This window comes from Pholis gunnellus, assembly GCF_910591455.1.
Source record: "Pholis gunnellus genome assembly, chromosome: 15".
Lineage (NCBI taxonomy): Eukaryota > Metazoa > Chordata > Actinopteri > Perciformes > Pholidae > Pholis > Pholis gunnellus.
The window spans coordinates 6,094,234-6,116,729 of NC_136542.1; the positions used below are offsets into that span (position 1 = coordinate 6,094,234).

Genomic DNA, 22,496 nt, shown 5'->3' on the forward strand with positions numbered 1-22,496 from the left:
CTGCTGCAACAATGCCGCCCCCTCGTGCAGCTCCTTCACTTGCTGTGATATTAGATCATGTACAGAAATGAAAAAACACACTCAAAAGCCTAGTGAATATTTTAAAACTTTAATATACAGTGCTTTGTAAATCATTACTAAAAACACAGGTGGTAAAAATCAAATCGAAACAAATAAGTTACACTGTAGTAAAAAGCACTTGAGATTCCTTTCCATTGTTCCTCATTAGTGTGAACCCCATATATGAAAATAGCATAGAAAGTATGCAAACATAGAATTTCATTCATATATAATTCTTTTCTAATTTTTAGCTAAATAAACATTTTGTCCCATTGAAATTCCCTTAACCAACCGGATGAAATGAGGAAAGTTTACAGCTGCGTTTACTTCGACAGCCTCCATTTCATCCATAATTCTGCTTCTTTTTTTTGTGTGTTTAAAAACAGCTTGAAAAACCTTTTTCGTGCCGACAACTCCCCCCCCCCCCCCTCCCCTGTGAGAACCTCAAGACAAGCCCAAATAAAAAGGAAATATAAATTAACATACCAAACGTGGACAGTCTGCAAAACCTTTTTTTTCTCAATTGACTGGCATACAGTTTTTGACCTCTCTCACACACACACACACACACACACACACACACACACACACACACACACACACACACACACACACACACACACACACACACACACACACACACACACACACACACACACACACACACACACACAGTCTGTGCATAGACCCCGGTTTAACTTGTGGAGTAACTGGTAATCGGAGCCCCCCCCCCCCCCCCACACACACACACACACTACTTCCTCACTGTGGTTTGTCCTTTAAAGGAAAATAACCCTTTAACCCATTTGTTGCTCTGGAGACAGAAGCTGGCTCCGGGCCGAAGGGCTTAATGTAGAGACAGGCGGATCAAAACAAGTCTTTTCCATATTTAAAATCTGTCCTATCAGCAAGGTAAACAGAAGTCAACCATAGATACGCATACGATATTTACAGCCAGGCGGTTTTGTTCACCTCAGATGCTGTGAATTCTTTCCAAAACCACCACTAACTGCATTTAAATGTTTACTATATCTGCACTCAGTTTGTGTGCTAAGTCACGCCGTCCTTCAGTAAGCTGCTGACCCACATAGTCGAGGTTTCAACAGAGCGTGTCGGTGTCACAACTATCAACACAGTTTGAGACACAACACAAGAATCCCCCCCCCCACTACAATACTTCCTGGCATAACATTTTGAAATTTAAGAGTCAACCAACAATCAGCAAACTGGGATTTTAGTCTCAGAACGGCACTGAACAATCCGCTGTAAAAAGCTGCAGTTTGATTTGCAGACAAAGAATGATTCGTCCTCTCTTAATGCATGTTTGTCGAGGGCCGTAAATAATTTACTTGAATTATTAAAAGTCCGTGGAAAAGCTGAAATGTTTAAGTGTGGAGCATTTATCAAAGACGTTGATATCTTGTTCTGAAGAAGGAAAGAAAATATCTTAAAAATCTGGGTTTACAGTAAAGAACGCTTCCGTTTCTCTTCAGGCCCGTTTGTCGATGTCGGTTAATAATTTAGTATTTGATATATGGTTATAAGAAGAAAACGAAATGTCCCGTCTTATGTCGGCATTAAAAATCTCCTGTTGAAACCTGTAAAATCTGAGTGAAGTTTGGTTTACAGTAGAGAAGGCTTCTGCCTCTCTTAGCTAATTGTTTACTCCAACTAAAATCTCAGGGTAGTAAGCATGTCAGCTGCATGATATCCGGTTCCAAAACGTGTCTTGAATTTGTTTGTGCTGCTTGTTGTATCTATAGAGACCTGCGGTTTTCAACAGTCTGAGTCAGTACCTCCTATCGGTTACAGGGTTGACAACAAGGCATCCAGAGAAGCCAGTCGTAAGGGGGGGGGGGGGGGGGGGGGTCAAATTGTTCTATTGCACATACATTTCTGCCTTTTCTTCATTTCTGGCTTCCCAAAATAATAAAAAAATGTCACAGTTATAAACAGGCAGCAAGTAGCATTCTTTTTGTTTAAATAATAAGAAAGAAAGATGCTCTGGACAAGTAGGGAAAAGCGCTCAATTAAATTGCAGCCCAAACCAGGATGATATAATAATAATAATAATAATAATAATAATAATAATAATCATCATCAACAAGAATATTCACAAAAACAACAACAATAACCATATATAACGACACAGGCAGTAAAAGTAACGTTTACCTGTGTATATATATATATATATATATAATAAAAAACAACAACAACAGTGTAAAATTGATTGTCATTTCAAGATAAAAAGCATCAAAACATCCAAGGCATCAACAGTGAGGAACAAACTGGGAACTATAAAAAGTAACGAGGGCTGAGGGGGGATTCACAGAACTAAAGCCCAAATTAACAACGCTCAGAGAGAGAGGGGGGGGGGACGGCTCATTTGGTGCACATCATGCGTCTGAGAAAGCTTTTGGCAGCCTTGAGTGCAGGAGAGCGTCGACACAAAAGGCAACAGTTTGTACATGCCATCAGTCCGTCCGGCCATCTGTCCGTCTTAGAGCAGAGACACCAACGGCACGACCCGCCGTTCGTTCGCCCTCGCCGCACTCCCCCACCGGTCAGATTTCAGTGTTCATATTGCCAAAACATCCAACTGGGATACAGCTTAAGCAGCAAGCGCGTGCTGTGGCTCATATATAGAGATAGAGAGAGAGAGAGAGAGAGAGAACAAAAAGGGGTCCCAACAAGTTCCTCAACCGTCAAACGAAACAGGACGAGACTCGCAGTGCTGAGGAAGGCCGCGGCCTGGCGTGGAGAGCAGGAGAGCGCCGAGAGAGGCGGCATGGCTTTGATTTGACCGAGCCCTGTGACCAAGGGAGGTAACGCTTGAAAAGCTTTATAAGCAGAGTAAAGGGGGCGTTTTGAAAAGCACATACAAACTCATTGTTGCGCACACACACACACACACACACACACACACACACTCAGTCAACGCATTCACTAACACACATACACACACACACACACACACACAGGAGTAAATCTGTCCCTGAATGTGCCAAGCAACGGAAGTCTTCTTGTCCCACAAAGATATTCACAAGGTTCACAGGAGGGATCCCTCCTCCCGTCCCAGAGAGTAAAGCCACGCTGCACAGTGCAGTCAGTGTGCGCGGCCCCCTTTTTTTTTCCCCTCTCACTGCCAGTCCTCATCGTCTTCGTCCTCCCCGGCCGACGAGTCGTCGTTGGTGCTGTCCCCGCCCGTTTGTCTCGTCCCGTTCAGCTGCCGCGCGGCGGCCTCGGCCGCCGCTTTCGCCGCCGCCGCCGCTCGCTCGTCGGCCTCTTTCTGCCGCAGCGCGGCGGCCTTCTTCTCCTGCTCGGCGTGGCTCTTCATGTGGGCGCTGCGGCTCTTCACCTTGTAGAAAACCCTGCAGGAAAACAGGGAAGAGCTTATTGCTGAAGCCCTTTTAAACTCGTGCGTCGGTCACGCTATATATTTGCCACCTGGTGCGCCAGAGGAAGCTGAGGTTGTAAGGAAAAAACGTCAAGGTTTTTAAAGCCGTTTGGGAATGAATAATTAATGAATGACCACTGTGGGCGCAGAGGACGCTTTCCCCACTTTTCATTTTTAATAATGTCTCAGATGGGTAATCATGCTGCCTATGTGATAACGCACTCAAGCATGAAAAGGACATGTTGTTAAGCTGGGACTCTCACATCATTTCTATTTATTCACAAAGCTTATTTCATGCAGTTTGCGTGGATACAAATTAAATATATAAAAAGAGGGACACAGCCGGTCTGATTATTTAGAGTTTTTTTGCCACGCACCACGACTTTAAAAAAGGTTGACTTGCCCACAGTCTGTTCATCAAACTGATTTCTATATTTTTGTAAAGACGATGACAACTGATTGATACAATTAAGAGCTCTTAGTGGAAGTTAAACCTGACAGCATTCAATTCAGCTTTGCGCTGGTGTAAACTTGGAGACACAAGACCGACATGTAACATTAATGCAAAGAGGCGCATGTCTGCAAGGAGAAAATATCAGTGTAGTGTAGGGAAGGAAAAAGCAAAAATGAAATACACTTAAGGAGTTTTTTAACCGTCTGTAAATATCACTCTCTCGGTCTGTCTGCGTAAAGACTGGGGTCAAAGTTCAGCATGACGTACGGAAATAAAGAGATAACATAACAGACCAATGAACATCACAGCACGCGACTCAGCAGCAGGTCTGTGCAGCCATGCGATAAGATGACTGCAAGACGGCCAATAAGCCCGGTTGAATTTCCTGTAAACACACATTATCAGCCTCTGAAGTGGCGGATAATCTATAATGAGCACACTTTGAGCAGGACGAGTACTCGAGAGGAACGAGCGAAGCTCTGGTCAAGTCACCGGGCAGAGCTGCGTTGACGAGGGGCGCGTTGTGCCGTTTATGCTGCTTTGTGTTTCAGTTGCTAGGACACAGTTGGCAATAACAGTTGCCGGAGGACGCGCTGTTATTTAATCAAAAGCGTGACAGGACGGTTTGATTCTTTCAAAAACACCGTGAGACACTTGCCTCTGTTTACCAATACAAAATCCAAGCGGGCAACAGCAGCAGAAATGTTGCATTTCATGTCCAGCCAGTTCAGTCTAAGGCCGCTTGTGCAACTGCTGCCGTCAGCTTTGCATAAGTAAACAGAGCCGTGCCAACGTCTCCTACACAACAGCGGTGACTGATGGGATATTTCGGATCACTGACCTGCCGCATTTCTTGCAGGGAAACTCTCCCTCCTGACCAGCTGAGACTTTGTTGACCGTCGACGGGCTGGTCTTGCGTGCGTTGCCGTCGTTGCGGGATTTGGAGCTGGGCGGGGGCGGCTGAGGGGGTGGATGGATGACCCGGGACAGCAGCTGGTCCCTCCCAACGTCCTCCTGGCCTTTCATGATCAGGACGGTCCCCGGCGGCTGCACGCACAATAAAAAAAGTGAGAGGTGTAGTTTGAACACGAGAGCAATTAGCAAAGAAAATCGTGAGCCCGAAGCTACTTTATGAGCACCTTTTATGTAGGATACTGTTACAATGGCATGCACACATGTGGCAGTTAACACGCACACACACACATATTGACACACAGTTTAAGAAAACAGAAATACACATAGCCTTTATCAACAACCTGTTATGTGTGCTAAGCGGCAAAATGCAACGCATTTAATGAGGATAAAGGTTTCTCGTCGAGTCATTGTTTGCTGACGGACATAATGGGGTTACACAATCCAGGGAGGTGGACGTCAGCCAAGTTATCGCCTCTAAAGTGTCCAGCAGGGGGCAGCAAATCAAACACTCAGCCCGCCACCGGGGACAAGACAGGAAGAGTTCAAAAGGTGAGATGTGTGGAAGCCTGGTGAGTTAAATTAGGGTTTTAAGCAGTAACACCCGGAGGATTACTGCGTTAGCCTTTAGCTTCTTACCTCCCCTGCACAGGCTTTTGTTTACCTTAAAATTCATGTACATCTGAGTAAATGTAGGTGTGAAAACAAAAATAAATAAAAAGACTGATTACCCCTATGATCAAAGTACTTTCATGGCTTTGAAAAAATTACACTTTTTGACAGAAAACAGTATGGTAATTAGAATATAATCACCACAGTATTAATTAACACATATAACAATGACAGTAATCCCTCTGGAGTACTGACCTACTTCATGATTTTGCGTGCTTATATTTTTCAATACCATCATTATTCCATCTCTTATTATACTCACAGTGAGGTACTCACAACATTAGATATCTTTTAAACACTGAACTGGCTCCTACAGAGAGTGTAGTCATTTACTTTCTCTATTTTAGTTGAATTTCATTTACTATATTTACTTACTTTGCACTAGTGTCAGTAATACTTCTTATACACTCTATTGTGCATATATATTTATATTTTCACTATGTTGTTTTTTCTACTTCTTCTGTAATCTTTGATCAATACCTGGCACGGGAACAGTTAATGTTGGAAATTGCAAACCACTGATGTTATGATGTACAGTAATGAAATCATATCCTTCGACATTTTTCCATGTCATCTTTGAGGGCAAAGACACACTCCTCACGTGGGATGAGCATTCCTCCCCTGATCTACTTATGTTATTTCCCTTCCGTTCCCATGCGGAGCTGATAATGCATTTCACACTCACATTGTCAGCGGACTGCAGCGTGTGCGTCGCCCTGGTGGGGCCGACTTCCTGCTTCCTGTCAGCTGACCCCTCCCACTTCCTGCTGTCTTCCTCCTTCTGTGGCTCCGATCTGTGATAGCCCTGCTGGCCCACAGAAGAAGAAGAAGAGTGTAAGACACAAGGAGAGAACCGCACAGCTAGATGCTCGTGTAGAAAGCTCTGTGGGGAGTTGTATACAGGATATAACTGTCAAATCTCTTTAACATTAGTTTTAAGGTATTTCTATGTGACATGCAGTGAACACTGACTTTGCACAGTCACTATAACAGCCACCATAACTGTACCTGCAATGTGTCCGTGGATGAAATAATTCTCTGCATCTACTATTGACGCCGAGGACAATATGGTGGTGTGGCCGGAGAACGCTGCAGCCGTTTAACACAGATCATTTTAAGACCCCGGTGGTCAATGAAGATATTCTGAGCGGTGTTATTTCTGAGCTTGGTTTTTAGTTTCACAGCTAAATAAAACTCTGCTGTTTCATGTTTAATCAGATCCGCCTACAGCCATTCAGATCGGTCCATTTGTCTACTTGGAACTTGGAAAACTGTTCTCAGTAACAAAACCATTTCAAATCTATATTTGAGGGTTAGGGGTTAGCGACACACGTCTGTGTCTGCGGCGCAGACACCTAAACATGGCAACAACACTGACCTTGTGGTCCGTCTCCTCCTCAGTGGTCTTGCTCTCAAGAGGCTCCACCTCGCCGTAGATCAGCATCCCGTTGCGGCCCATCTTCACATGTTTCTTGTACGTGTAGTAAAACTCCACACACTGCGCCACTGACTTAGTGGTCACCTGTGAACCACACACACACACACACACACACACACACACACACACACACACACACACACACACACACACACACACACACACACACACACACACACACACACACACACACACACACACACACACACACACACACACACACACACACTCCTTTTTAATAGAGCGTATCTCTCTCTCTCTCTCTCTCTTCTTTACTTTAGTTTTCATCCTGTATGTCAAATGTCCTTCAGATAATACAAGAACATAGGATTTGTTTTGAGAAGCTTCATTGTGGCTACCCGCTACAGCACCGACAGGGCCAAGCACAACAACAGCCTCAAGCACATTCACAAATCAAACGTGAAAAGCCTTTAATCTGGTGGTTTGGCCAAAGAACACTGAGAAACTCTTAAATCTTATATACGTTAGCCTCCCTCAATAGCTTTGCAGTCTGGAGAAAATAAAAATTGACTGCAGATAATTAAACACGAAGGAAACATTGTTGCAGAGTGACTGGACTTCCCTTCTCAGCCCACCCATTGTCAGGAAAAACATTGTGTGCAAATGATTTGTTTTTGTGTGTTTTTGGGGGGAGGTTTATCAGCCCACAGCTACGATGTGGCCTTCACTAGAATGGAGAGCTGCTATGCTCCTCTTCTTGTGTTTTGAAACCACACACGCATACCTGTTTCTGCACCATGAAGAAGTCCTTCTTGTATGCAGCGATGCCTTTGTTGAACTGGCGTCGCTCAGCTGCGGTCCAGCTGTCTGATCCTGAGCGAGAGACATTTAAAAAGGAGAGAGAGAGAGAGAGACGCAGCCCTTTAAAAACACTCAAGTATCTGCTTGCAGACTATATTCTGAATGGGAGGAGACCCTGACAAGTTCAATCCCAGCCCCCCACCCTTAAAACCACACACACACACACACACACACACACACACACACACACACACACACACACGCACACACTCAAATCACTAGATAAACAATGGCGCTCCTGTCTTCTGCTTGGGATTAACCACATGCTGTAAACCCCCTCCTTCCCTCATCGCGTTGACCCTGACAATCCTCCACAGTCTCCCCCCCCCCCCACACACACACACCACAGCCCTGACACTCTCACTACTGCAGCTGCCATGGCTCTGAGGCTAAGTCACTGTTAGATGGTTGACACACCCATTATTATGAACCAGAACACAAACGCAGTCAGAATTCATAACCGCTGAAATCAGGATATTCAACGTATAATGCGCGGCTGAATACCAGCTGGTTCATCAGATAAGGCAAAACATTTTTCTGGCAACTTCCTGTGATAATTTACTCGTCACTACGTTAGTGCAGTAACTCTACGACTGCAAATAAGGATTATGTTCATTACCAAATGACTGTAAGGCTGTCACGACATCAGATATTCACTACACGATTATCACCTATCAGTCTAATTCATCTTTGTTCATTGTGCACTTAAAAAATGAGTGTCGGGATGTAAAGAGAGCGCCTGTAACCATAACGGTACAAAAGCACGATATTATACAATATTTGTGTAAAAACATGTTTTCAATAATAAATTTTTTTACAGTAAAAAGTGATTGTTGGTATCTTCAAATAACTTTTCTTGTCCGCTCAACAGTCTAAAAATAGATATATGATCAATGTATCGTCACATAAGACGAAGAAAAACACTATTTGTTAACGACTCACCTGAGTAGTGGTAGTTTGCCAGATTATGGGATTTGGGGAAAACCGGATTCCTCAGCATCAGGAGGGACAGAGCGGCCTGAGAAACAAACGACACTTTATAACAATGCTGGAAAGTGAACAAACATCAGCGGCACAGCGGTGATTGTTATGAGCCTTTATGCAGCGGGTCACTCCCGACTCTTGGCTCCACCAGACGCTCCAGGTGAGCTTTACAAACCCGCTGAAAACACACACTGAGCCAAACAATGACCCAGTTGCTTACAGGTAACCAGGGAGCGAGAGAGAGAGAGAGAGAGAGAGAGCGAGAGAGAGATAAGCATCGCTCTCATTTCTCCTGCATGTATCCGGTATCAGAGTGCATCACATCATGATTACACTGTGCTCTATGAGAAGAAAAGAAAAGTCTTGACCGTGCATGAATGTTGAAAGACGGCAGTTTGAGCCGGACTGCTGCAGAGAGTGGGCGCATTGACACCCCCCCCCCCCCCCCGCCCCCCCTTACTAGTAGTTTCCTTGACAACGTTGGACCAGTGTTGGTCTTCAGCACCATAAAGCACTCCGACAGCTCTGCTCTGTTACATCTCCAATAACAGAAGTATTGATTTAGGATCAACGTTTAAGTCACTGTGAACATAATGCACAGTCAACACATTTGTTCATCTTTTAGATCCGCTGTAACTTTATCGCTATAAAACATTAATGAATAATAGTTTGTCATTTTGTTAAAGCAAAAATGTCGAGCATTCCATAGTTGCAGCCTTTCCAGTGTGAGAATTTGCTGCTTTTTTTGTGTCTCAACATTAAAATAAATTGAATAAGTTTGAACTGTTGATCGGACAAAACAAGATGTTTGATCTGCTGGGACTCTTTGGGAATTGCGACAGGTATTTTTATAATGAACTATATGAAAATAATTGGTAGTCGCAGCCCTATTTATGATCATTATAATTATTTTAATTAGTCACATGAACTCTGAGGATACTAGCTGGTCACATGCAGCATGTCTATTCTGGGATGCTAAGCTTTAATATTTCCTTTTTATTATCCCAGCATCCCTCTGCTTCTCTTAAATAATAATAATAAAAGTGACTTTTGGTATTTCAATGGAGGCGACGTGACCAGGAGAGAGCCACTCGAGATGCTGCCTCATAACATTTCACAGTGCTAAGAAATATGTTTATTTATTATGTTATATAGTATAATTACATGAATTAATTAAAGGCAATATGCTATACAATGCTGTACATTTCCCCTCAGGACAAAACAAGATGGAGCATCACAGTTTCCCAAAGCATCTTCCAAGGTCTTGTTTTGTCTGACAATCAGCCCCAAATACTCCGTTTATTATCACATAAGACAAAGAAAAGCAGATTTAAGAAGCGGGAACTGGAATGTTTTTGCTTGATAAGCTTGACGAACTATTAATCGACTTCGAGAATAGTTGACATTTAATGTTCCGTCTATGGATTAATTTCCTCTGTGTCTCAGCGCTTACAGTTCACCCCGTGCATCACACCTCGCTGATGTGCAGCTCCACGCTCTAAATAACCAAACCGTGTCGCTATCTCAAGTCATCTCAGGCCACCACACCAGTTTCACTGCAAAGCATACTGAAAGTCTGCAGATCACTCACTTCCGTTCAGTAATCGCTGAACAGCTCAGATCAATCACTACATTTACCCGCACATGAGAAAGCCTGTTAGCGGGAGATGCGTTTAGGCAGGACGTCGGACGACACCGTGTAGGTGCACTGCAACAAACTACTTTAAATGTCACGTTTATGTGCTGCTGGTCGGTAATCAATGTTTTAACTAAGCCCGGCAAGCTTTCGGTGCGTTAGTGAGATATGAAGCTACACTTCGACATGTTTTTGTCCGGGTTGGGTTTTTGGATTTCATTATTATGGATACAAGGATGCACCGCTACGGTTAATGACGCCACCTCACAACACCGCCGTCTTGGAGCATTTTCACCCAGTTAGAACAACATTAAGATGGAAATCTGGATTTGCCAGCAGTCAGTGAGATTTTATAAATCCCTAACCCCGATTAAGGAAACTAAGCTTCTCCTTTATGTGATGAGAAACATGAAGAAATCAGGTTAGAAATAATCCAGTTACTTAAGTGCATATAAACGATCTGATTGGTGAATTGCTGTAATCTGTTTCTGTGCACTAGCTGCAGCTGAGGCGGGTCATGAATTATATTAATGCTACCGTGGAAATATGGAATATAATTATGTTCACGAGTTTCACATTTCCTGTCATTCAAGACAGGAACACTTTAGAACGAATGATTTATTTTTTAATTTATGACTAAAATACTCGCAAGCCTTTAAAAAAACAACTATAATCCCTTTCACTTCAATAATTATGTAAAAGCCTCTGAAAACTACTATTTCTCTACAACATTAATGACTATATAAACCATATGTATTGGACCACTCAAATCAGCAGCTTGCGTTTTGATTTCATCAGATTTGATTGACAAGTGTCCAAACAAGGCATGTTGCTAAATCCTGATGGGTGCACAGAAGGAAAACTCAGGGAAAACTAAATGTGCAGCTCCTGTAAGTGCGTCTTTCCAAATGGATCTCTCAAAATCTTTCAAATATATTTGTGACACCAAGTGTTTAAACACAGGTTTTGCACTTTCTATGTGTCACGGCGATCTTTGCGGGGAACACCGGTGTTTGGAGGTTGTTGTTTTTTTTTTTTGTCCCTGCCTTGTCAGTCAATATGGATTGTTCTGTTGTGCTCACCATTATCTCCCCTTTGCACTCGTACAGACAATGGTGGGCTAACTCCTGGTTGGTGCCTCCGCCACACAAAACACTGGAGCAGGCCAGGTGCATGAGGTCGTCCACTGTAAGACACAGACACACAGGAAGAAATTAAATTTTTTTTTTTATTATTTTGCATTCAGTGGTGACAAAATGTTATTCTTGTAAGGGAGGGAATAAACGTCAAACTAAAAGATAATTGATTCAATTATGAAACAGCATCGTGCATGTAGTTTTATTTATGCAAAAAAAGAAAAACATCTATTTTTAATAACGTGCGATCAGCAGTAGTCTAAATCCAAAACAAAACGTCCCCGCAGTGACAATTAATTCTATTTTACCACATTAAATTGCATTTCTATCCCCGGAGAAATAAAATTGCCTGCATCTCCTCACTGAAACCCATGTATCTAAATGCAATATAGGAAAACTAAGAAGTAATTTGCTGCTGGAGACAACTCGATAATGAATTATTGAACACACTCTAGTGATAACAACAACAACAAGAAAATCACTTCATAAACAAGAAAAAGCTAAACTAGTAAGCTTGGAGAAAAAGAAAGGCTTCCTGATTTATAAACAAAAAGATAATAGAAAATGAATTCTAGGAACAGAGGGTCAGCGTCATGGTAAATAATCACCCCACATGCACGTCAACAAATCCTGCTCCTGCAACAACAGTCTGTCCGACAGTATTTATACTTTCGGTTTCAGGTGATGTAACAACTGTGAAATACTGCGTTTTGGTACCTCTCTGCTGGAGGTCAGGCTTTTCCTCCAGCTCATTCAGTGGAGCCCAGGCCAGCTCCGCTCGATGATGATCCAGCTCAACAGCTGACCGCCGCCTCAGCTCTGGCACCTCGGCCTGGTACCGCGACCCAATATTTATCCGTCTGGGAACGGGACATCAGTGTGAGCTACACGGCTTTGAATTCGATCTATTCAAAATGCATCGAGTGGCTTTGCTGCTAAGACACGTTATGTATTTAAGACATCATATATCAATATCAGATTACTTGTAAGAGCAAGCGCTTGTTTCATTTCTGAGATCACATTTTGATTACTTGGCTTTTCTCTCTGCTGTGATCTTTAAATAGACACAGGAAGATTGTTGAGGCTCTCTGGCTCCGAGCACCACAATCCTTGCACTGTTTTGATTTCCAGCTCGTTACACAGCTCTCTTTTGTCCTCTCAGCATAATGAATAAAATGCAAATTCCTTTTCCAATTTAGTATTTTTAAAACAGAGCGCACTTCTTCAATTCACTGAACCGAAAGTAAAACGGATCGCCGTCCGGCTGTGGGACAAAGGTCGCGTTCAAGTAGGAGGAAAGGCTCGCAATTCAACAAATGCGTGCAACTCTGTAGGCCTACATGGCAACTGAAAGCAGATACCTCGGTGTTACAGTTGTGAAATTCATGCTGTGTTACATTAGCAGACAACTCTGTTCCAGCATGCCCCGTCCCACCCCTGCATTTCCAGTAGGCCTGCAGTATTTCCAGCTGAGTGTGTGTGTGTGTGTGTTCTGGCAGCCTCCATCGGGGAAGGTGGGCTGCTAAAAGTTGAACTGCGCTGGCTCTGGGAGTGCAGCAGGCCCGGCGGAAAGCAGGATTTGTGGGAAGCCTTGCTGGCTCGTCCCTGACAGCCCCAGTCGGGGAACCAGCTTGCACAATGCAGCCCCCATAAACTGCACCTCACGGGTTGATGCAACTCCAAAAAACAACAACAAAAAAACCTGACTAATAGTTTAAGGGTTAAACTAAATGGAGCCTCTGTGCCCTTAAAGCTCCACTTTCTCTGCTGCTTTAATTTTCATAAACATCCAAGGTCTCAGTGGCTGTGGTTACATTTGTGGAGTAACTTGGCCGTTGGCCGTGTTTCTACTGAAGGTCTTGTTAGCTTCAAGTTGTTTACACGCACCGTTGATACCCTGCAAGTTTAAAAGGTATAATCCTTAAGATTTTCATGAAATCAAACCACGTTTCTGCTAATGTTTATGGTCAGTATTCACGCCTTTATTCACTGTTTACAGTGTTAAAGGTGTGTTAAGTTACAGCTATTAGCAACAGAACATCCTTCTGCTGCTGCTTCACGTTAAAAGAGTTCAACCTGTAAAACACAAGATTGCTTTTATTGTGAAGCAGCCAGGGGAAATGTATATTTGTCACAAGGTTAACCACGATCACTTGTGGAAAAATGCAATCTCAGAGCCATCTCAGAACCCCATCGGCTATCGGTCGGACGATGGATGAGCCTCCGGGGAGGCGAGGGGCCATATTCCTGGGGTTGCGATGCATGAAGCAAACATCCGGGCCAAGACTTCCTTTTCCGTGCGCTCACCAAATCCAGATAACGAGCTCATTTTAAACCAAACAAAAAGCAGAATCATGGGACGACGATAGCCGACGGGCTCAGAGTATGAATTCTGGCCAAAGCGTTCCGCCTCTTTTGCTCTCCACGCAGACATTGTGCCTGCATTCAACCAAAGCCTGCTCGAACGTGATTGGTCAGTACAACTCGGACAACAGACAAAAACCAAAACGCTTCCAACACCAAACATCTTATCCTGTTGCCTACAGAACCTATATGTGAATGCAGAATCCGTTTATCAGGATGATCAAGGACGAGCAGTTTTTACTTTTGTTTTCGACGGCGAACATTTTTGTATTTCCTCCTCAGCAAAGGTTGCTGGAATCAGATTGACTGACTTCTTAATTAAAACAATGTGACATACATCTTTACAACCAAAACTACATCCTGTACGTACGACATTTAAAGACCACCGGCCTCTGATGCACTCACCGCCATTATCTTTCTAAAGGTATTAAGGCTTTCATTTGACAGCTAATACGGAGCAGTTATGGCAGGATGCACTTCTATCGAGAGAGACATTAGACCGCATAGTTAGATCAGAGGGCGATTGCTGGCGCTGGCGTTAGCTGCGGATGACAGGGCAGAAGATTCCAGTGGTAACAGCGGCGGAGAGGAGGGCCGCCTAAAAGGACGGGGGTTTGGCATTTCAATAAGTCCGTGTTCTCTGTCAAGACATTTCATGATTCAGCCCAGTGTTGTGGTTTGAATAATTGATTGCAGAGCTACTACTCTGGCTTTGGTAAAGCCCGCTGTGCTTTCAAGCGCCCTCTGAAAATGACACACAACAGCTCCCCACCAAAAACCTTTCGGCACTGAAAGAAGATATATATTTTGGATGTCGAGAGGGGAAATACTCACGGCTCTATGCTGACTGGAGTGGCCTCGCCTATAGCAGACAGAACTGGTGGTGTGATATCGCAGCTGTCTGAAAGAGCAGCAACACAAAATCCACTCAGTGACAATATCAAATATATATAAAAAGAGCCAAGACAACAAGAATATTCAACGCACATATAAGTCAGGCTTATTTCTAATATTTATACAGCAACTACCCCAATTCCCCTCCAAATCATGCACACAGTCTGAAATCGCACATTGTTTATGCCAGATGCTTCTTACGAGCGTGGGGAGCTTCACATTTGAATTCCCACAGTTTAGATGTCCGGTGGATAATTCAGGGAGGTCTTGTGAGCTTTTGTCTTACTTACTGGAGCGCAACAGGCTGCGTGTTGCCGACTTGGGTGTTGCAGGAGGCGGCAGGCCCTGGCCGCTGGCTGCGACAGAAGACAGGAAAGTGGAAAAGTAGAGGCCGGAGCCCTCGCGGACGGGGCTGAGGATTGGCGGCGGCGTGTAAGGGGGAATGGAGAGAGGGTTTTCGGTGAGGCGGACGGGGGATCGGAGGTGGCTCTGGTAGGGTGTGATGCTGGAGTAGACCGGGGGGGCGATGAATAAACCAGGTTTGGGCGGCGGGATGAAAAGGGGTTCAGGCCGCGGACGCCGTTTGAACTTTTTGCCGTCGTCGTCTTTCTCCCCTTCGGTTCTTCCATTCTGGTGGAGGGAAATAAAATGTATGGAGGTAGATTTATCAAAGTGCACCGTGATACACTCGACAGTATATATATGTGCATGCTTATAAAATTGGCTCCTTGTGAATTTATCCTGATAAATCCTAAAGAGAAAGAACAAGGCACCCCAACCCTCTACTGTATGGTACATAATGTACAGTATGGCAGCGCTAAACCCTGATAATCTGCCTGATCTGGGACAGGGGGCAACCAGTTCACCAAATCCCCCCCACCCCCCCAATGAAACAGGGAAAGGGAGAAAAGTGTGGAGGACTGAAATGGGGGCAGGGGAGACACGGAGCATGATGGGGGGGGGGAAGGGAGCGCATGTTGGCGGGGCGATGTGGCACAAATGCAAGGATTTAATAGAGTTCAGAAAGACTGACAACAGCATGAGGAAGACAGTAGACACCAACCTGCTGCTTTTCCCCTCCAGTTAATGTGTGTAGAAGTATGGAAATCTAACAATTTAAAAATGGCATCAAAGTACACCAACTGCAAAAAACAAAAGCATCAACGAATGAGTGTGTAGCTACCTGCTCCGAGCTCTCCGACGCGGAGTTCCTGAGTGAGCGTCTCCGGGTGACGATGACCGAGGGCTTGTGGTCGGGGCGGCCGAGGTCCAGGGGGTTTGAAGGCCTGGGGGGCCAGTTGGGGGCCAGGGCTGCTTCGTCTCTGCCGGGAGAGGAGGCACCCTGCCTTCGCACCGGAACAGACACGGGGATGACGAGCGGCAGGAGATCGTCTCGGGGCCGCTTGGCGTTCAGACCCCCTGTTCCAGTGGGACTCCACGGCCTGTGGGGCTCCTATTAAAGACGGTGGGTGAGGTGTTACAATGCATCTAATGAATGGATTTTTGTTTAATATAAAACTGTAAGAGGATAAGCGAATGCATTGCTTGCAAACCGCAAATGTACAGCATATCTGCGATTTAAAAATTCACCCATTTAATCTTCTTTAGTGTTATTATTTGCCGTTTTACCATTTGCTTTATACCATGATTAAAAACGGAATACCTTTTGGATTGTTGGTCAGACAAAACAAAAATTGTATGACAAACTAAATCTGTGGGATTAAGGAAATCCTAATGGGCCAAACGATTCATAGTCAGATGAATTGATAATAAAAATAAGGGTTAGTTGCAGCGCAGGGGGGGGGGGCTCCTCAAGCTGGACTGCTGTGATGGTTAAAAGACTGATTTATCAAAGACACTTCCATCTGTTGCTGTTTACAACACCTACTCACAAGCTAATCACATTAAGACTCTCAGGTGACACATGACTCAGGAGAAAGACATAAACTTGTGTAGCAGATACAGTGCACCACGCAACAGGTGCAAAACAATCACAACCTTTAACAACTTCAGTTATTGTAGCTTAGCACAACCCGGCACAACACATCTGAACTAAAATGTACCTGTGTGGTTACATGTCTGTTAATTCTGCCAGGGCAGGCCGTCAAATTATAATCGATAGAGTAAAGGTGGAATCCTAAAAACCGTGTTCCTTAGCTCACACAGATCGAAGAGAAAATGATGTCAATACTACAATGGAGTGTTAACAGACAGTCAATACAGTATGAAACAAGCCTGAGCTGCATTCCTAATGGACAGAATCCAAACACACACACATACAATGAACACCTTGATACAGCACTGTTAGATGCAGCACTCAAGTGACAGACCTTAGATACACGTGACAGGAACCCTCCCCAAAAAGCATTCTCCACATTTTCTTTTCTTTGACAAAACCATAATGAGTGGGAGTGAGCAGCCTGTGTGCTTTAGAGCAACTCTGGGGCAACTTCAAAGCCATCTGAACCACCACATTATTGAAAACAGATGCATTCCGTCACTGCACAATGCATCTTCGTGGGCAGGGAGGCATGCAGCAGTGTGGCTACGCTGGATCTGCTGGTGGAAAACTCCAGTCCCTCCACCGGAGCTGGTGGAGAGATATTGTGCTGAGCACTGCAGGCAGGGCAACCCTGCACCCCTCCCTGTATAGAGGGGGAGGGGGGGGGGCAGTTGAGGCCAGGCTGGAGTTTCTCTCCTTTGATGGGATGGGGGGGAGGTGTGCAGGCATGTAACCAAACACAGTGTCTGTATGATCAGCTAGCCGTGAGGCGGATCCAGGGCACGGCCATGCTGAACTACAGACACACTGACTCAGTGCTGTTTGGCGACAGAACGCGTTGCACAATCGAGACGTTCAGCACCTTTAACACAGATAAGTACAGCTATTTCATCAGGTTTGTTCACCGATTCGTCTCGTGAGAGCTGAAAAGGCACATATTTGTGGAGTACATATTTACCTTGCGACAGCGTTCACAATGCAAGGTCTTGTTTTAGCAACAAGGCAGAGCTGAGCAGCCCTGTTCTGCGGTGCAAACTTCGCAGGGCGTTGATTACGCTCAGCATCTCTTCCAGCAACACGTTAATCACAAATAACACAAGTTCTGGCACAGTTTTCCCTGGCAGTTTGTCCCAGTTCCCGCTCTTGTTCGGGGAGCTACAGTCCCACTGCAATTATACCCTCGGATAACACTAAAAGAAATAGATTTTTAGCTCTCGCTGAGATAATCACAATTAAGGCTTACAGCCAAGATACGAACTGATATGCAATCATAGGGACTCGGTACACTCTGTCCTTTTATGTTAAAAGGTTATCTCGCTTGAGAGGAAACAGCTGAGAAACACATGGGAGAGCAAAAGAACAAGGAAACAAGAAAGACAGAAAAGGAAAACAAAGAAAGACGAATGGTTCTCAAATAACATACCTTTACAATATGTGACGGTAGAGACTCCATTTCCGAGGCCTTTTGCGCGAGAGTCTCCAGGTTGACCTCCTGGGACACCCTGCGTTTCCTCCGCGTGCTCTGGATGACGCCTGTCGGGGCTGCCTGGACGTCTCGGGCCCCGTTCTGGGAGCCCTGCGGCCCCGGGGCAGCCTGATCCGAGGAGACGGAGAGAAAGGGGTTGTCCGACGGCGCCCCCTCTTCCTTCGAGAGCCGCCGCGATCTGCGAAGCTGCGTTTGGGATTGAGTTTGGGGTGGTGACTGGGACGGGGCCTCGGGCTGCAGAATGGGCGGCAGCAGATCCGAAGGGTGCTGGGGTTCTGGGGTGATGTCCTGGATAATTGGTTCCTCGATCTTTGGGAGAGCTGGAGCCGAGGACTCCTGGGAGTGCACCACCACGGGCTGTGGATGCGGGTGTGCATTTTGTGCACCGGGGTAATAGTCAAGCACATGAGGGTTTTGTTGTTGCAACTGCTGATGTTGCATTTGCTGCTGAATTTGAAGCTGTTGCTGCTGCTGCTGTTGTTGCTGTATCTTTTGTTGCTGCTGCTGCTGCTCGTGCTGCATTTGTTGCTGCTGCTGAAGCTGTTGCTGTACATGCTGTTGATGCTGAATGATTTGTTGCTGCTGCATTTGTTGATGGTGCTGCTGCTGAATTTGCTGCTGAAGTATGTGATGTTGTTGCTGCTGCTGTTGCTGGCGTTGTATTTGCTCTTGCTGCTGCAACTGGTGCGGGGGTTTCGCTTGCGTTGGGTAATTAGGTGGGTTGGGTAGGGTCGTCCTGTTGCCTTGAAATGCCTGGTAGTATGCTGGCAGGTGCTGCTTGGGCTGACCAAAGGCCAACTGGAAGGGTTGCAACACTGAGCTTCCTCCTGGATGGGACGTGCTGTGCTGCTGGGTGTTCAGCGCCCCGGGTTTCAAGGTCTCCTGAAAGGCCTGGGACTGCTGCTGCTGCTGCTGCTGCTGCTGCTGCTGCTGCTGCTCCCAATCCAGCCCCCGAGCCTTAGCCGCATCCCTGTACGCCTCAACTGCAGGGTTTGGCCCCAACTGTTGCTTGTCTGCCGCTCTGTTTGGGGGCTGTTGATGTGGCTGTAAACCAGAAGTCTCGTGCATTGACTTCGCGAATGCATTCTGGGTCCTTGAGTCCGTTACGTTGACTCCCCCGATGTAGTTAGTAAAGTTTTGTCCCCAGTTAGTCATGGTATTCCAGGAGGCAGCTCTCTGCTGCTGGGACACGGATGGCTGCTGCTGACTGGGCTCCTGGTGGGCCCATTTCATAGGTACAGTCTGCTGATAATGACCCCTGCTCTGGTCACCCTTGTCTGGGCTGAAGATGACAGAGTTCAGGTACATGTGAGGGGCCTCTGGATTGGAGGTCACAGTACTTGCAGCCTCGCTCTGTCCGGGGTCTGAGGCAGGGCCCCCGGGGACATAGTAGGACCCTTCAGGGTGTTGAGGAGTCTCCTTCATTGCTATGGTTTGCTCGCTGAAAAATGTGATGCGTTTGCCCGTTCTTTTGGCGCTGGGTTTCTGCTGGGCTGGTACGCTCATGACGGGCATGAAGAAGCCGCGTCAGGTGATTGTTCTCAACCAAACCAGCTACCAATGCTCCACTGGATGACTTGAATATATATATCAATCCAAAAACAATTGTGAAGTGAAGCTGTAAAACTACATCGACATCAGAGATAATCTTCTCTTCCCCTCTGAAGTGCTTTGTGCCTCACTCAGAGGTCCCGGGCCTGGGGTGAGCAGATCTAAAAGGAGTCTGTGTGCTTCTCTCATTCATGGGCAACACCCTGTATAGAGAAAGAGAGAGAGAGGTCAAGCACCAGACTAAAGGGGTCCCCACGGGGGCGTCTCATTATCACCCCCCCGCCTCAGCTATTTAAAAACCTGCTGTTTGCGTTTTAAACAATGGACCTCCACTGAAATGTATCGGGTGTGAGAATAGAGGAGGGGGTCGGGGGGGGGTCTAAACTGTGTCATCATTCACTAAGCTCACGCGACAGGGATAAGGTCCAGCATTCAGGCCAACACGTATACCGGACCTGCTGGAAGGTAGATGGTGGAGATCGCTAAATCAATAGTTCCTGTAAATGTCATTACTGCACAACGTCTAATCCTGGACCGTGACATCAGCATTCAATGACACACACACACACACTGAAGAAAATGTTCCTGCTCAACTGACCCGTAACTTAAGCTCTCTTTCCCGCCAAACTACAGGACCGACAGCAGGTTGAACGAGATGAGAACCAAATTTTTTTTACAACCGTGTGACTCATAAGAGGAGAATGAAAAGAGGGGGAACTCGTGCCCCTTGAACCACGGCTGCACACTCAAAAAGAGGAAGGGCAACTGAAAGTGAGCAAGCATGACTCATGATGAAAGGATCTCTGCGAGAGGAAAAAAAAGTCAAAAGGGCCTTGCAGGCTTTTTGATAGCTTGCTTCTTGACAATCGCCATGGTAACCCGTGGCGATTATCAAAACTATTATCTGAGGTTTTTGGAGCAGATTTTTTGACACGGTGCAGTCTGCCAAATGTCCGTGAAGCACACAGATCCCGACTGTTTCTGTTAAAAGATTTCAATCCCCGCTCCATCTGTATGAGATAATAAGTCCGAAAATCATCATAACATGCAGGGCACAAACAACTATGTCATGCTGTTAACAGAATAATACAAGAATCTCTACATCTCTGACAAACGAGGAAGTGAATGGTGATTGTCACCCTTTACTCCCGTGGCCTAGGAAAACACAGGCTTCTTAAAATAGACAGCTGCAGCTGTTCAGATCCTGCACTGGCTCCAGGGCATCACTGGATGACCATGCTCTGTGGCAGACCGTGTGTGCATGCGCGTGTGAGTGCACCAGCAATGCCATGCGAACTTGCACATGCCCATAGCCATGTTGTCAAAAACATATGAGACATCCTCTGTGTGTGTGTGGGAGGGGGGGGGGGGGGGGGGGGGGGGGGTTGCACACATAAAAATCACATTTTCCTTGCAGGACGAGCAAAGACAAACAAACGTGTGAGCGGTTAACATCCGAGGTGATGGATCATCGTGACGCATCACAAGTGCAAACCTTACACAAGCCTGAGGTTTAGCCCAGTAGACGAAGTAACACGTTTAATTGGCTTAAAATACACCCCCGGGGCACCGTCACCCGCCCCTAATCCATCGCTGTTTCCTAATTTAAACCAGCCCCGTGTGGCACAGCTATGCACACCGAGCGAGGCATGCGAGGCCTGCAAGCGTGCAAGACGCGACAAATAACAGAAGATATGAGAAGAAGGGGAAAACATGCTGAGTCCTTCCACGAGAGGACTCTTCCTCCTGCTGCTGCTGCCCCCTCCCTTCCCTTCCACATCACTTTCTGTGGCCAGCCAGCTCAGCGCTATTTACGAGAAGCCCTTTGTTGCAGAACACAGCTTATCCAGTCACTAATGCCATGTCCCGTTGCAACAAGCAGCCAACCATGCAGCCCTCTCTGCAACATAGGAGTGTGACGAGCACAGCGCGCAAAACAAATGCCGCGGATGGACTCAACTTGTCAACAGGGGGTTTTAACGCGTCACATGTCCGTTTCTGTGCTTCTATTGCGACACATAAAAAAAAAAACATCCTTCGGAGCCTCGATCGACAGCAGTGCGTCTCGATCGAGGTAAACAAAAGTTTGTCCAGCGAGCCCCTGGCAACAACAACAACAACAACAACAACAACATGCACTGTCGACCACAACAGCAACAGCAGCAGCGATACTTACTGTGTTCGTCATGAAAGCTGCTACAAGCGGCAGCTCAGCCCCGCAGGATCGCACACTGGCAGCGTTGTGCGGCCAGCAGCAGCAGCGGCGGCAGGCCCGCACAATACAGACATGCGATGATGACTGCATACATCCCCAAGGTTGACTCATGCTATGCTGCTGACCTCACCCCCTGGTACTTTTCTTTCCCCTCTCTCTCTCTCTCTCTCTCTCTCCCTCCTTGTCCCTCCCTCCTTTCCTCGCTTTTAAAGTGAAGAGGAACAGAGGGGGTCGATGCGTAAACACAGTCCTTCCCGGTCGGAAAAAAAACCGGAACGTGCAGCAATGCCGCCGCTGTCTGTTGCACGTTATTGCATTGGGATTGCACAAACAACTCACAGTGGCAATGCGGCCTTTTTTTTTGCTGTGCATCGACTCCCTCTGTGCGTCTCTCTGCTCTGTCTTGTGATTCCTCTCCCCTCCGCCGCCACCAGCTCCGTGGCCACACCCACTTCCATGCCCATATAAGGCTT

The 22,496-nt window shown here is 46.0% G+C and overlaps 1 protein-coding gene across 2 annotated transcripts; it reads right to left on the reverse strand.

Annotated features, from left to right (window-relative positions):
- Positions 1-501: 501 nt before the first annotated feature.
- On the reverse strand, positions 502-22,072 carry mideasb (mitotic deacetylase associated SANT domain protein b). Of its 2 annotated transcripts, none has more exons than XM_079175210.1 (13): positions 21,985-22,072; positions 18,195-20,011; positions 15,953-16,222; positions 15,060-15,399; positions 14,710-14,776; positions 12,229-12,371; positions 11,458-11,561; positions 8,698-8,773; positions 7,679-7,767; positions 6,874-7,017; positions 6,181-6,300; positions 4,753-4,958; positions 502-3,431 (listed from the first exon to the last, which is right to left on the reverse strand). In XM_079175210.1, the coding sequence occupies exons 2-13, from the start codon at positions 19,770-19,772 to the stop codon at positions 3,200-3,202; spliced, it is 3,369 nt and encodes a 1,122-aa protein (XP_079031336.1). In that variant the 5' UTR covers positions 19,773-20,011; positions 21,985-22,072; the 3' UTR covers positions 502-3,199. The 2 variants fall into 2 exon arrangements, with proteins under 2 accessions (XP_079031336.1, XP_079031335.1); XM_079175209.1 differs by having other exon boundaries at positions 6,181-6,303.
- Positions 22,073-22,496: the final 424 nt, after the last annotated feature.

Bases quoted from the DNA above. Each gene is read 5' to 3' on its own strand.
- mideasb (XM_079175209.1), bottom strand. From the start codon at position 19,772: ATGCCCGTCATGAGCGTACCAGCCCAGCAGAAACCCAGCGCCAAAAGA. The intron at 15,400-15,952 runs GTAGCTACACAC...TCCCTCCACCAG, and splicing joins CGTCGGAGAGCTCGGAGCAG to AATGGAAGAACCGAAGGGGA. The intron at 14,777-15,059 runs GTAAGTAAGACA...CTGCTCTTTCAG, and splicing joins ACGCAGCCTGTTGCGCTCCA to ACAGCTGCGATATCACACCA.